This window comes from Ursus arctos, unplaced genomic scaffold, assembly GCF_023065955.2.
Source record: "Ursus arctos isolate Adak ecotype North America unplaced genomic scaffold, UrsArc2.0 scaffold_2, whole genome shotgun sequence".
Classification (NCBI taxonomy): domain Eukaryota; kingdom Metazoa; phylum Chordata; class Mammalia; order Carnivora; family Ursidae; genus Ursus; species Ursus arctos.
In genome coordinates, this window is record NW_026622874.1 from 19,542,161 (window position 1) to 19,558,380 (window position 16,220).

Below are 16,220 nucleotides of genomic sequence, written 5' to 3' on the forward strand. Positions count from 1 at the left end.
TCTTCATGTGTCTGTTGGCCATTTGGATGTCTTCTTTGCAGAAATGTCTGTTCATGTCTTCTGCCTATTTCTTGATTGGATTATTTGTTCCTTGGGTGTTGAGTTTGATAAATTCTTTATAGATTTTGGATACTAGCCCTTTATCTGATAATACATTTGCAAATGTCTTCTTCCACTCTGTTGGTTGTCTTTTGAATATGTCGACTGTTTCCTTTGCTGTGAAAAATTTTTTATCTTGATGAAGTCCCAATAGTAAATTTTTGCTTTTGTTTCCCTTGTCTTTCGGAAACATGTCTAGTAAGAAGTTGCTGTGGCCAGGGTTGAAGAAGTTGCTGCCTGTGTTCTCCTCTAAGATTTTGATGGATTCCTGTCTCCCATTGAGGTCTTTCATTCATCTGAAGTTTATTTTTGGGTATGGTGTAAGGAGATGGTTCGATTTCATTCTCCTGCATGTGGCTGTCCAATTTCCCCAACACCATTTGTTGAAGAGACTGTCTTTTTTCCATTGGAGATTCTTTCCCGCTTTGTCAAAGATTAATTGACCATAGAGTTGAGGGTCCATTTCTGGGTTCTCTATTCTGTTCCATTGATCTATGTGTCTGTTTTTGTGCCAGTACTGTACCATCTCGATGATTACAGCTTTGTAATAGAACTTGAAGTCCGGAATTGTGATGCTGCCAGCTTTGGTTTTCTTTTTCAACATTCCTTTGGCTATTTGAGGTCTTTTCTGGCTTCATACAAATTGTAGCATTGTTTGTTCCAGCTCTGTGAAAAAAGTTGATGGTATTTTGATAGGGATTGCTCTGAATGTATAGATTGCTCTGGGAACATAGATATTTTAACAATATTTGTTCCTGGGACATCTGGGTGGCTCAGTTGGTTAAGCATCTGCCTTTAGCTCAGGTCATAATCCCATGGTCCTGGAATGGAAACCCATGTCAGGCTCCCTGGTCAGCAGGGAGTCTGCTTCTCCCTCTGCCTCTCCACACGCCCCCCCACCCCCCGCCGCCGCTTGTGCTCATGCATGCTTTCTCTCTCTCTCTCAAATAAATACATAGAATCTTAAAAAAAAAAAAAAAACCCACATTATCTTTCTTCCAAACCATGAGCATAGAACATTTTTCCGTTTCTTTGTGTCTTCCTCAATTTCTTTCATGAGTGTTCTATAGTTTTCTGAGTACAGATCCTTTACCTCTTTGGTTAGGTTTACTCCTAGGTATATTGTGATTTTTGGTGAAATTATAAATGAGATCCACTTCTTAATTTCTCTTTCTTCTGTCTCATTGTTAGTGTGTAGAAATGCAACTGATTTCTGTGCATTGCTTTTATATCCTGCCACTTTGCTGAATCTCTGTAACAGGACTTTAATTCTTGTAGCAAAGTTCCTTGGGAGGAGGTCTTTCAAATGGCTTGTGAAATGCTACCCCTTTACATTTAAACCCCTTTGTATTTAATCTCAGAAGAACTTTTAATTCTAATTTAATTTTAAGCTTCGGTGTAAGTTGGAAAGAAAAGGTATGTTCTAGTAAGCATGAAGAAAAGATAGTTAGGAAAAAGGTACTTACTTGATTTTACTTAATCTTTTAGTTGGTTGGTAGAGAATTTCTTTAAATCTTATATTAATTATAAGATCTTATATATAATTGTAATTATAATTTAAAAGTATAGTGGTTCATAATTACTGGGCGTTGTGTCTTTAATAAAGAATCCTAACTCTATTTTGTATTCAGTTTTTTTTTTTTTTTTTTTTTTAAAGATATTTATTTATTTGACAGAGACAGCCAGCGAGAGAGGGAACACAAGCAGGGTGAGTGGGAGAGGAAGAAGCAGGCTCCCAGCAGAGGAGCCCGATGTGGGACTCGATCCCGGAACGCCGGGATCACGCCCTGAGCCGAAGGCAGACGCTTTAATGACTGCGCTACCCAGGCGCCCCTGTATTCAGTTTTTTTATTAGATATACTGCTGTTATACTATTGGAATACCATATTGTGAAAATTCTAGTGAATAAACAATATGAAGAAAAACATTTAGAGCAAGGAACAATATATTGAATTTTTTTCTTTAAGACTTTTATAAGATTTATAAATGAAATGTGATTATTTTTTTCTTCTATTTTACTGGGTATTAGTGTTATTAATATCCAGCAATTATGCCATAATTATTTTATGATGAATTTTAAAGGAACAAATCGCCTATTTTAGAACAAAGTTGTTTTTTTAAATGTCCAGTATCGTAACAATTATCTGATAAATGTGACTTCTCAAAAAGAAAGTGTGTATATACCTTTTAATTTTTCTTTTAGGATTGTAGAAGAATACCATGACTTATACACATTGCAAAGAGGAAGGATGGAGAGTGATATTAAACAGTTAATGGCAGAAAGAGATCTCTGGAGCTCAGCCACATATGAATTGGCCCTAAAGGTTGGTTCATCTGGAATCATAACTCAGACTTCTTTTTTGACTGAATAAAGTTTTGTTTTATAATTTTCCATAATCTAGACAAAATTTTTAAAAGTGAGGCGCATATTTAATTTATGAATAATGTAGTTGTTATGGGCCTTGAAAAAGGAAAGTAATGTTTTTTTCTTTTGTTTCTTCTCTCTTAAGTGCCTGGCTATTGCCCAGTACTTAAGGGCTCTTTTTTTCACCATAATCAATGAAGTATGAGCAAAATTTTTTTCTATTGTTTGTGAACATGTTAAAACTTTCAACTTTAATTTATACTAATAATAAACTAGGAAAAGTTGTTTGCATTTTTTCACACTGTGTAACCGTATTAGGATTATATGACTTCGGTTCTGTTACCTTGGTATCTAAGATGACAAATGAGTTAAAATATGGCCGTCTGTTGGCCATTAATGTAATACTTTAGGGAAGTGGCATAGTCCTACAGTATTCTATTTTTCTGAAATGTTTGCTGGTGGTTGCCTATTCTTACACCTGGGACTTGGTGTTTACTAAGTATTAACAGCAAATTATGACCCTCAACAGATTCAAACTTCTGTTTCATTTTCCTCTGGAATAGTCAGACCTCATCTAGGACATAATGTTTCATCCTGATGCAGAATTTTAAAATGACATGTCAAGGGGAAACAATCATGACAGTAAATGTATAATATATATTTAGAGCTAGGCCTGTTCAGTAGTATTAAAGAAGAAGACAAGTGCGTTTCTTCACTCCAGAAGTATTTAAATAATAGAGAAGTGACCCATTGTAGTGGTTTCTGCGGAAAAATACCTTGAATTGGTGGTGGTTTGTATTAGCTCATCCCTAAAGGCCCTTCCAACAGGAAATGAATGACAGCTAGAATGTCACCTCCCTAAAAAAAGGACTTTGTCTCTTTTGTTTGTGGCTATATGCACAGTGTCTGGAACAGTCATTCGTTGAATAACTATATAATTGATTCAATATACAGTGTTTCTCAAAGTATGGTCCAAGGACCCCCTGGGGATACATGAGACCCTCTCACAAAGTGAAAACTAGTTTCATCATCATATTGAGATGTTATTTGCCTTTTTCACTCTCATTTGCACAGGAGTGCCTAAAAATACTGTTTATGTTAACATATAATAGATTTATTGTTATGTTTAAGTGAATCAACAAATATATATTTTAAATAATTTCAGTTTTAAGTTTCAATACAGTGAATATCAAATAGGTATAATGCATATAACCAAAGCTCTTTGGAGTCTACACTAATTTTTAAGAGTGTAAAGGGGTTTTGAGATCCGGTTGCTTGAGAACCTCTGCTATATATTTCAGTTTGATTCCAGTTTAGTAGTTTTAGAAAACATGAGTTTATGATTCAAATTAGCTCATGATTTAAACAAGAAATTGTGATTGAATTAATGATTCAAAGAAAAATTGATATATGAAATTGGTTTGGGTTTAGTAAATCACAGTGGTTTATTAACGTCTTAGATTCCTCATTGTAGTACTTTTTTCAAATAGGTAATTGAAAAAAATAGAGTCATATTGGCTAAAAGACTTTACCTCAATGAAAAAGGTTGGAATAAATATGCTAAGCATTTCATCATACTGCTGTCAACCAAGGTAACGTTCAATTCACTGATGTTATGGGAAAAGAGGCTCTAGCCTTTGAGGGTTGAAACTACAAGATGCCTTTCCTAAGTTTATAGATTAAATTTTAGATATAGTTCTGTATTTGTGCTTTATTGCGAGCAGAATGAAAAATCTAAGGAAATGTGAATAAATGTTCTTCTTTATATTTGTGTTCTAGCCTAATTAAAGCAATTTAAGCAATTTATCTAAGTTAATAATACTGTAAATGTTATTTATAGACTTATTCTATTTTTAGTATTTAAACTAAAAAAATGTAAGTAGCTGTGTTCATTGAAATAGTGGTATTCTTAATGCATTTTATGCAATTTTATGCGAAAATTCAATGAGCATACTTGGTTGAAAAGGAGAGAAGTGCCATTTAGTGTGTTTCTAGAGTCATACCATTTACACTAGTCATTTCATTTCATTCTTATAACAATCCTGTGAGATATATATTAGGGTCTTTATTTTATGGGTAAGAAAAATTAATCCCAATAAATTAAATAACATCCCATAAGGTTACATAGCCAATAATTGGCTAAGGTTCACATTTGGTTTTGTTTGGCTTTGAAATTCCTGTTCTTTCCAATGTACCACACTGCCTCCCATGAACATCTGTGGGGAAATTGGGCTCATGTTGCAAAGGAAAAATATCTTGTTTCCAATATTTTATGTACCATGGAAAATCCACCAGCAAAGGAACTGTGTGGTGTTACTGATGATATTTTGAAAGAGGAATATCTTTTCAATTTTGATCCATTTTCTATGGACGTCTCCAGTATTCCAATATTAATATACTAATTAATAGTATTAGTGTATGCTAATAAGTATTTGTTATGTGAATAAGTGAATGAGTCATTTGATTCCATGCGTTGTTATCTAGGACACTGCAGACCTTGCACTATTGCAGAAGTTGACACAGAAATGGAGAAGCTCAATGAATAAATTTAAAAAGGAAGTGGAACAAAATGAAGAGTCTACAAGGGAGAAATTGCAAACTATTAAGGATGGCCTTATCAAATGGCAGGAATTCTTCAGAAATGATCGGTGGGTCTACAAGAATCTTGTTTTTGATTATACTGTGTCATGTCTGATAACTCAGCCAATTCTTTCTCTCTTCTTCTCTGCCTGTCTTTTCTCTTGTGATGACTCTAACATTGATTTGGTTGGGCAACTCGCAGCCCTTCCAAGGTTGCAGGCCTGCTAGGGGTTTTGTGGTTTCTAGTGCTAACCATCTCTATGGTCCAACCTGCTCCTTCTGCCCACCTGCTGCTGCCTCCATTCTGTTCAGCTGTTTTTCTTTTCTTTTTTTTCTCTTCTCTTCTCTTCTGTCTTCTTAAAATCACATCAGCTTATGTCGTTATTATTGGAGCCCCTGAATCTCTAGATGCATCTGCAGATTCTGTAGGGTAGTGCATATGCAGAGAAATAGAATTAGCGGGTGGCCATTATAAGGTGATTGATTTTGATTGGATGTTATATTTTGTAACAGAGAAATCTGACATGGACAAGATTGCCTATAAGGTAGTTAAGTCAAGGTAGAATGATTAAATTGCAGCCAAAGTTAGTGGGAATCTGGACTTTGAATGCAGGCTTGATTCCGTGACTTCTAAGGTTTTTTTTTTTTTTTATTACTTTAAGATGCTTTGTCTATTGAGGAAACAAACATGTAGGTACCATTTCCATTTCAAATTGAGGACAATGGTTTTGGTTTTTCAGATCCTCTAAGGTTTCCAAGTTAGCGGAGTTGGAAGTTCTGGAAGCTGAAGCTGGTACATATCCAAGCTGTGGGCTGCTGCCATCCCTGTTTCAACTGTTTGCTGACTCTTAGCTTGGAGGAGAGCGCCGGTGGGGCAGGGATTCTCATTTCTCTTTCTCTTCAGAAACTTCTATCAAGAGCTTTCTCCCTGTGAGACTTCAGAGATATTAAAGGAAACTTTCTTACCAAAAGTTGGGGCTCCTGACCTAAATGTTGAGTCTTAATTATTCATTAGGCTTCCCTCCTATTTATAAATTGTTTTGTCTGCTGTATTCATCAGGAATTACTCTTAAGATGATCTAATTTTGGATGGCAAAGACCCAGAGACCACCCTTTTAATTCTCGCATGTCCTCTGACCCTGTAACTTGATTGCTCAGGGCTGGTTGGAGGCTGAAATTATATTTACATTTGCAGATTTTAAGATGAATGCCTATGAGGATGGAAGGCATGTTTGAAAATCAGTCAGGAGAAACCTAATATTGTTCTATAGTGTATGGACTCATGACTTTCTTTGTTTATCCATCATTCTGAGATCCTGCTTTGCTCCTTTTCCTTCTTCCAATAGAAAAGAAATTTCGTCTCCCAGTAAAGAAAATATACTCGAATCAGTTATTCCAGACTTCAAGCAGTGGCAAAAGGTAAGACTTTCCAATAAACTGTTTGGTAATCAAAATTCTGTTTGTAAACTTGCCACTCGTCACCTACAACTGAGTCACACCTCATCCTTTCAAAATGCCATACTGCGTTTTATGAAAGACAAAGAAAACAGCAAGATTCCAGGAGCTTTTAAAAATACTCTTAAATATTTTATTTTCAGTTCTATTTTAGATTTTTGAGGCAAATAAAGTTAGGCTGCCAGGTAAAACTGGGAAAAGATACTTGGGTGGCAGTGAGGGTAGTTCTGAATCTCTCCTCTAATTGTCAGATATAAGTGACATTTGTGCCTCTCCTGTACCTGCCTTCTGTCTTAAGGACAACTTGGACTTTTAAACTTTATAACATCTTTTTAAAAACTTGCGGTACAGCATATACGTACCATCACATTTACCGTCTGTCATTTTTCAGTGTATTGTTCGGGGGCGTTAAGTAAATTTACGTTGTTGTGCACCCACCACCACCATCCATGTCCAGAATTTTTTCATCATCTTAAACTGGAATTCTACCCATGAAACAAGAACCCCCTCTATTTCCTCCTCCCCCAGCCCCTGGCAACCACCATTCCACTTTCTGTCTCTCTAAATTTGACTATGCCAGACACCATATGTCTGGAATCACAGTATTTGTCCCTTTGCGATGGGCTTATTTCCTTTAGCATAATGTCCTTAAGGCTTATCTGCTTGGTCGCCTGTGTCAGGATTTCCTTCCTTTCAAAAGCTGGAGAATATTCCACTGTAGGTGTATATTACACTTTGTTTATTAATAACATCTTAAAAGAGTTTGAGCTTTGAAAATAGCTTCCATTAATCAAGTTACTATAATGTCATAGCAGTCTGACAAAGGAAAACATGTAAAATATTGAAATACCTCCAAAGCGAGTGTCAGACTCATGACCTGATGAAGTCTCCTCCAGATCCCAGGAAGCTGTTTTCTTGTCTTCTGGAAAGATGGGAGCAGAATATTCTCAGAATTGAAGATGTTTGTTGTCTTGTTTATATATAGCAGGTTTAGTGACTTTACTGTTTATCTGGCAATTTTGACATTGCATAGATAAGACTGAAAAAAAATCATGCTGCTTTATTTCATAGGAATAATAATAATCCGCATTCATTAAGCACTTACTGTGTCAGGCTGAAGGTGCTTTCCACACATTATAGTACTTACTCTTCATGGCAGCCACCGGACGTGGGTTTTATAATCCCCATCTCACAGATGCGAAAGGGAAGCTTAGAAATGTTAAGTCACTTGCCTAAGTTGTCTATAAATGGTAAGTGGTGGAGTCAGAATGAGTCCAGGTCTCTCCACCTCCAAAATCCTTGCCCTTAATTGCTCTGCTACATTGCTTCCCTGTACTGATTACTCTTTTTGAAGCATGGGAGATTCGTTTGCATTATCCGAGTCACAAATAGGTAAATTGCACTCTGTTATAGGACTTGGACTCTAGGCTAGACAAATAAAACATAGCATATATATTCTAGCAACTTTCCCAGTCCAGTGGGGATCATGTAAACAGATATGTGATATCCTCACCAAAGCAGGTAGCTCGGCTCTCTGGTCCGTATTTGCTTGTCATTCATTTTTACCTATACGGCATTTAAAATAATTATTTTCCTCTGGTAAAATATGGGTTATCTTACAGGATATTATAATTAATTTAAATTCACTTTAGTTTTTTTTAAAGATTTTGTTTATTTATTTGATATAGAGAGAAAGCACAAGCAGAGGGAGTGGCAGGCAGAGGGAGAGGGAGAAGCAAGCTCCCTGCTAAGCAGGGAGCCTGAGGCAGGGCTTGATCCCAGGATTCTGGGATCATGACCTAAGCTGAAGGCAGATGCTTAACCGACTGAGCCACCCAGCTGCCCCCACTTTAATTTTGAAAATAAAATTATGTCATATGAAAAAATTGTATGAGCAAATAATAATAGGGTATACAACTAAAATAATTGGCCATCATTGGGAAATAAAGATCTGGGTAGACTCTGATGAATCATTAGTGAATAATAGTCTAATTTCCCCACCCCGTTTCATTCTCTAGATGTTGAATGAAGATAAAGACAAGTATACTGGGGATTTGCTAGTGTCAAAATATGATTCTCTCAAGATTATTAAACATTTACAGGAAAACTGGACAGATGTTGGGTTTGCGATATTGAATCGCCATAAAAGTATGGAGGGGGAGATGCCACCAGAGCAACAGCACATGAAGGAAATTGCAAAAACCATAGGAAGACTCTACAAAGATTTTGAAATAAGAATAAATGGGGATAATGGTAAGAAAGAAACAATGACATGTTGCTTGACATTATAAAGCATTTTAATAGTGATTATTATTTGTAATACAAGTAATATTTAAAATCTAAATAATGTTACATATGGGTTTTTTTTTTTTAAGATTTTATTTATTTATTTGACAGAGAGAGAGCGAGTACATAAGCGGGGGAATGGGAGAGGGAGAAGCAGGCTCCCTGTTGAGCAGGGAGCCCGATGTGGGGGCTCGATCAGGACCCTGGATCACTTGGGATCACGCCCTGGGCCAAAGGCAGACGCTTAACCCACTGAGCCACTCAGGTGCCCTGTTACGTATGGTTTTAAAAATCAAGCAAAATAAAGCATTGAGTACTGCTTTTTCTTTTTCTTTTTTTTTAAGATTTTTTATTTATTTATTCGACAGAGATAGAGACAGCCAGCGAGAGAGGGAACACAAGCAGGGGGAGTGGGAGAGGAAGAAGCAGGCTCATAGCAGAGGAGCCTGATGTGGGGCTCGATCCCACAACGCCGGGATCACGTCCTGAGCCGAAGGCAGACGCTCTACCGCTGTGCCACCCAGGCGCCCCTCTTTTTTTCTTTTTTAATCAGGGAGAGAGATAGAGAGAGCACACAAGCAGGGGGAGCAGCAGGCAGAGGGAGATGCAGGCTCCCAGCTGAGCAAGGAACCTGATGTGGGACTCGATCTCAGGACCTTAGGATCATGACTTAAGCCTAAGGCACATGCTTAACTAGCTGAGCCATCCAGCTGCCCCTGTGTTGTTTCCACTTTTTAGCCATTATGAATAATGGTAATATAAACATTTGTTTACACATTTCTGTGTGGAAATATGTTTTCATTTCTCTCAGGTGTATATCTAGGAGTAAAATTGTTGTAACTCTATCTTTAAGTTTTTGAGGACTGTCACACTGTTTTCAAAGAGGCCGGATCATCTTATTTATTTTTTATTTTTTAATTTTTTAAAAATAATTTATTTATTTGAGAGAGAGAGAGAGCACAAGTGGGGTGAGGGTCAGAGGGAGAAACAGGCTCCCCGCTGAGCTGGGAGCCCAGTTTGGGACTTCATCGCGGGACTCTGGGATCATGACCCAAGCCGAAGGCAGATGCTTAACGACTGAGCCACCCAGGTGCCCAAGGCCTGATCACTTTAAAACCCACCCCCAGTGTATGAGGGCTCTGATTTCTCCACATCCTTGCCATCACTTGTTATTTGACTTTTTGATTCTAGCCATACCAGTGGGTGTGTAGTAGTATCGCATTATGGCTTTGATTCATGTTTTTCTGATCACTACTATGTTGAGCATCTTTTCGAGGCTTATTAGCCATTTGTATATCTTCTTTGGAGAAATGTCTATCCAAATCCTTTGTCTGTGTTTTAACTGGGTTTTTTGTCTTTCTGTTATTGAGTTGTTAGAGTTCTTTATATACTCTAGATAAAGTGGTTTTTTTTTCAGATATATGAACTGTAAATATTTTCTTACTCTTGGGCTGTTTTTTCATTTTTTTTATTGTGTCCTTTGCAGTGCAAAAATTTTAAATTTTGATGAAGTCTAATTTATCTATTTTTTTTCTTTTTTTGTTTGTGCTTTCAGTGCCATGTCTTTGAATCCCTTGACAAATTTAAAGTCATGAAGTTTATTCTTACGTGTTCATCTAAGACTTTTGTAGTTTTTGCTCTTATATTATGGTATTTGCCCATTTTGAGTTAATTTTTGTATATAGTGTGAGGTAAAGGCTTCTTTTGCATGTGGATATTCAGTTACACCTCTACCATTTGTTAGAAAGACCATATTTTCCACATTTAATGGTCTTGACACTCTTGTTAAAAATTAGTTGACCATACATGTTTGGGTTTATTTTTGGACTTTGAGTTCTATTCCATTGATCTGGATGTCTGTCCTTGTGCCAGTACCAACTGTCTCGATTACCGTTGCTTTGTGGTAGATTACTGCCTGTTTTCTTCTAGGAGTTTTATGGCTTCAGGTCTTACATTTACTCTTTAATCATTTTGTGTTTATTTTTGCGTATGGTGTAAGACAATTGTCCAATTTCATTCTTTTGCATGCAGCTGTCCATTTTTCCCAGCACCATTTATAGGAGACTGTCTTTTCCCCATCATATATACTTGCCTCCTTTGTCATAGATTAATTGACCATGTAAGTGTGGGTGTACTTCTGGGCTTTCTATTCTGCTCACAGTTAATTTTAAAGTCCGTGCCTGATAATTCGGTACTATCTGGTTCTCCTATAGGTCTTTTTAAATTGTCTGTATTTTGTCTTGACTTTTAAGAGTCAATTATTTTCATATTCCTGACTGTTTCTTATTGATGTTGGACGTTGTGTGTGAGAAATTCTAAAGATAATTTGAGACTCTGGATGATACTGTATTTCATGAGAATGATGACTTTACTCACTGCGTCATGTGTTACTTAAGAATCCTTCCCAGTGATGGGGCGCCTGGGTGGCTCAGTCGTTAAGCGTCTGCCTTCGGCTCACGGCATGATCCCAGCGTTCTGGGATCGAGCCCTGCATCAGGCTCCTCCGATGGGAGCCTGCTTCTTCCTTTCCCACTGCCCCTGCTTGTGTGTTCCCTCTTTCGCTGGCTGTCTCTCTCTCTGTCAAATAAATAAATTAAAAAAAAAAAAAAAAAAAAAGAATCCTTCCCAGCGAGGCTGCCTGGCTGGCTCAGTCGGTAGAGCATGTGACTCTTGATTTCAGGGTCATGAGTTCAAGCCCATGTTGGGCATGGAGCCTACTTAAATTAAAAAAAAAAAAAAAAAAATCCTTCCCAGTGAAGTGTTTAGGCAACCCTCGTCCATTGACTGGCACTGTTGTTCAACATAAAACTACTTCCATTGGGAAAACACAATCTTACTATAGCATCAGTAATGTAGTTAGAGATAAGATGCTAATACTTCCCCATGAAAATATATGGTGGGCAGAGAAAAAAATGAAATAGTAAAATGGTTTAGAATAAATGAGGAAGTCAAAATGATGAATGATAGTGAAATTAACAGATCATTTTGAATACTCATAAGAGATCAAAGTTTACTGATGAAGGCAGTAAAATATTTTCATCAAGGACAGAAGAAGTTTGCTTTTTAATTATTTCTCTTTATAAATTTCTAAGATGGGAGCATTTCTTTTTTTTTTAAAGATTTTATTTATTTATTTATTTATTTATTTATTTGAGAGAGAGAGAGAAGGAGAACACAGAGGGAGAGTGAGAGGGAGAAGGGGAGAAGCAGACTCCCTGCTGAGCAGAGAGCCTGATGTGGGACTCAATCCCAGGACCCTGGGATCATGACTTGAACCGAAGGCAGACACTTAAATGACTGAGCCACCCAGGTGCCCCTAAGATGGGAGCATTTCATCTCTTATTTTGCAAATGAGATAAGACAAAGGTATAGAGAGGGTATTTTGCCATGATTTCACAGTCAAAGATTAGGATCCAGACTCAATCCTTGTTCAGACCAAAACTATAAGCTTCATGAAAACCTAAACAATGACCTAAAAAATGACGCAAGTACTATTCTCATTTCTGTTATTAACTATCCTATAATCACAAAGAAGTTGTTTATCATCATTGTCTTCTTAACAAAATGATTAAGTGAATTAATGCCTATTATAGAAAACTGTAATTTGTGGTTTCTGAGTTTAATGCATTTGGTTCTCAGCTGAGAAGACAAGAAACTTAAGAAAATCAATTAAAATTAAAATTAATTAAAATTTCTCTTACGAATTTTGTACCAGGATCACAGTAAACCTCTGGTTTATTATAAAACTTATTTATCAAATAAATAGTCCATCAGTCAGAAAAGCACTGACTGCACTGTGCTTATTCATGAAACATTTGTTTAAGAACTACTCTTTGCAAGATTCTCTGCTAGGCAAACTGCAGGATAATAAAAAGATGAAAAGAAGATATGCCCCTGCCCTTTAGTATTTTTGTAATTTATTATTGCAATGGTAGACTTATGAATACTTTTAAAAGTTAGTACTTTTCTCACTTTTCTAGGTATCTCTAAAATTCTTTCAAGTTTGGTTAGTTCTCTAGAATTCTGTTCTTTCAAGTTGGCAAATGCTCTGGAGTTTCCTGAAATGCTTCAGGAAGAATGGGAAGGACTTAATGAAAAAGTTAATGTAATGAAATCTCAGTTGGATGCATCGATAAATGTTATTGGTACCGTTCCTCAGTATATGGATGTGGATTCTGGCCTGTAAGTTCCCATAGCTTTCTGCTGGACAGAAGGGAATCCCCACTTCTAGGCTGCATTTTCCCAGTACCTAGCCTCAGCAACAGGAGACTGGGGTCACATAGGAAGTCTTGGAAGTCCTTTGCCTCCCAGGAAGAGAGCCCTCTGAGTGGGAGCTGGAGGGGGAGGGAGGGAGGGATTTCTGTGTTCTTGGCTGTAGTAGTCTAGAGTGGAGTTTCGGCCTCCCTGAGCTGAGAGCGGCAAGAGGGGGAGTAGTCTAGTTTTAAATACTAGGCTCTTCTTGCCTTTCTTATTGAATTTTCATAGATTGTCTTGAACACACGTTTCTTCAGTTGCTCTTTGGCCTTAGGACGTTTGCAGAGGCTTTCACTGTTTTAGTTTAGTTTCGTTTTTTAAATAATTCTCACCAGCTTCCCTGGGGGGCGTGAATCAACTTTGCTCCTCACACTTTCATGTTGGAAATTGATCTCTTGAGAATTTAAAATTCATTCTTCTCACTTTGTGGTCTCACTGCCTAGAAGTGAATGTAAAGGGTATAAGTGTGAGTTTTTACAGTACAGAACTAGCACTGAAGGTAAGATCTATGTTGTCCAAAGTGCATCATGCCAGTTGCTACCTGCCCAGGGTCGGGAAGGCTGTGATAGGGAGGAAGTCAATATACCAGGTAATTCAGGGCTTTGATTCCCCTTTCCCTGAATTCCCAAATAGTTGTCAACACCTACATTTCCTAGGCCTGGACAAATAAAACCCTTTCTTTTAGCTGATAGTTAGACTTTTACACTCTAAGCATATCTTATATTTATTTTACTTGATTTTTCCTTCAGGGTACTCCAAGCACAAATATTTAACATGATTCAACAATGGCTTTTGAAGCTAGGCAATGAGATTAACAATGGTAACATTGAACTTCAGCGCCACGTATGTACTTGTAGGGGTTTGTGAAATTATATTTTGCCTTGGCTGGGAGTTTTCTTCAAGGAAAGGCTAGGTCATGCCTATCCAACTGAAGCAGGAAGTTAGGAGGGCGAAATGGGAACTTCTGTGATATAATTACTCAAATGATTTGCAGGGATTTTTAAATGTAGTATGTTCCTGCATTTGAAATGAAGTTTCAGAGATGATCAAAAGTTTTGAGTTCTAATTATTATCTTTAGTCTTTACTCAGTATACTGATTTTTCCCTCTAAATAGTATTAATCTGGAATGTGAACATTTTAAGGATTTATGTTGGTGCTCCTGCCTGGCTGAAGGATGACAGAAACATGATATTAGGAAGAAACACAAGATGCCACAATACTATTAGTCTATAATTTTTAGAACAAATAGAATTGTTCTGCAATTCTGAAGAACTGAACTTGTGAACTTTTTTTTTTAAAGATTTATTTATTTATTTTAGAGAGAGAGAGCACACACATGAGCAGGGGGAGGGCAGGGGGAGAGAGAGAGAGAATCTCAAGCAGACTCCCTGCTTAGCACAGAGCCAGACATGGGGATGGATCTCACGGCCCTGAGATCATGACCTGAGCCAAAATCAAGAGCCAGACAGTCAACTGACTGAGCCACCCCTGAACCTGTGGACTTCTTAACCAGCACAACCTGAAATAATAATTTCCAAAGGCATGGTTTACTACATTTACTTCTACCACATAGTCTTAATTATAATCTAGAGTTACACAGGAATCTCTTATTGTAATTAAACTTAGTTTGCAAATATTTGATCTTACAAAATCGGTAAAATGAACTTAATTCACTTAAATATTGCTTAAATTAGAAATTTGAGGAGCGCCTGGGGGGCTCAGTCAGTTAAGCGGCTGTCTTCAGCTCAGGTCATGATCCCAAGGTCCTGGGATGGGCCCCTGTGACTGGCTCCCAGCTTGGTGGGGAGTCTGCTTCTCCCTCTGCCTCCCTCCCCCCACTCTGTTTACTTCTCTCTTGGTCTCTCTCTCTCAAATAAATAAATACAATCTTTTTTTTAAAAAAAAGGAATTTGAAAGGCAGAGACTGTGATGTAATATGGGAATGCTATTTACAAAGCATTACATTATATCACAGTCTATGAATATATTGTAAACATATAGACACCAAGAGTTGAGGAGCAAATATATAAAGACTAGAAGAATGAACCAGGAGATCCCCAGACTTAGGAGAAATTTCTATAACGTGGAAGACAACCAAAATTAAGAAAAAGGGTAGCAGAGTACACATAATGAGACTAAATAAATACTTACTGAATGAAGTAAGGAAGAACATTCCAGCATTGTTGTCTTATGGTATTGCTACATTAACCCCTTCTTTGGTAAATACTCCGTTTACTATTGGGTGTTTATCTCCATGGAATCATTTACTCAATTTTTTATATTATGGATTTCAGTCTTTATAATCCAGCGTTATTTAGAAAGTGCCTTAATATAGCTCTATTTTAACACTACGTGATGATATTATAATTAAAGTGCATAGAAAACTTGCAAGATTATTAATTCCTTGAGGAACTGTGTATATCCATATTAACTGCTATAACTATTTAAAAATGAAAAAGCTTGCTTTTTTTCCACCCACCATTCATTTTCCTTTCTGATTCATTTTCTTACCTTCAATTTTGTTTTGTTTTTTCCTTTACGTAGGAACTCCATCTACTCTGTGCTGCTTGACAGGCTAAAACACTGATCCTCACACCCTTTTCACCACGTGTCTGTATCAGCAAAAAAACCTTTGTCGTTCCTAACTTATGTGTATAAAACACATACAAACAGTGAAACAGGATGAAGTAAACAATGCTTTAAGATAAATTTTAGTGATAGTTAAAAAACTGATGTGAGTGAATAGGCTTCATAATTTTTTATAATCACAAGTTAAGACTTAGTGATAAAGTCCTTTGAAGGTCAGCTTCAGCTCTAGCTTTTAAGAACTGTCATTCTGAAATGACAGCTCACAAAGAAACACGAATTGAAATTGAAGAAGTGCGTTATTAACTATATTTATTAAATAATACTACTCATCCTTTAATTCCATCAGTGTTATGCAAGGGTTTCTATTAAATTGACTAGTAAAATTTTCCCTCTCCTGTAATGTCATTCAGTTGTTCTTGCTGACATTAGACGATGGAGCACTTCTACGTTTTAGGAAAAGATTCTCAGCCAGCTGAAACACTTTAATTGTAAGATTTTAGAACAATTAGACACTTATTTCCAGATTTTCAAGTGTATAAGTTTGAAAGTTTTAAAAAGCGAGCTATGCCTCATTGTTAGCAGCAAAATCAT

General features: G+C 36.9%; 1 protein-coding gene across 1 annotated transcript in view; it reads left to right on the forward strand.

The window, feature by feature from the left end:
• The window catches only part of AXDND1 (axonemal dynein light chain domain containing 1), a 96,753-nt gene that overhangs the window by 38,693 nt on the left and 41,840 nt on the right, over nucleotides 1–16,220 (forward strand). Inside the window, exons 12-18 of the mRNA XM_026509260.4 lie at nucleotides 2,303–2,423; nucleotides 3,955–4,056; nucleotides 4,949–5,112; nucleotides 6,391–6,463; nucleotides 8,518–8,752; nucleotides 12,766–12,967; nucleotides 13,789–13,882. Of these exons, the coding sequence (XP_026365045.3) occupies nucleotides 2,303–2,423; nucleotides 3,955–4,056; nucleotides 4,949–5,112; nucleotides 6,391–6,463; nucleotides 8,518–8,752; nucleotides 12,766–12,967; nucleotides 13,789–13,882 (991 nt within the window). The remainder of the gene's footprint in view (nucleotides 1–2,302; nucleotides 2,424–3,954; nucleotides 4,057–4,948; nucleotides 5,113–6,390; nucleotides 6,464–8,517; nucleotides 8,753–12,765; nucleotides 12,968–13,788; nucleotides 13,883–16,220) is intronic.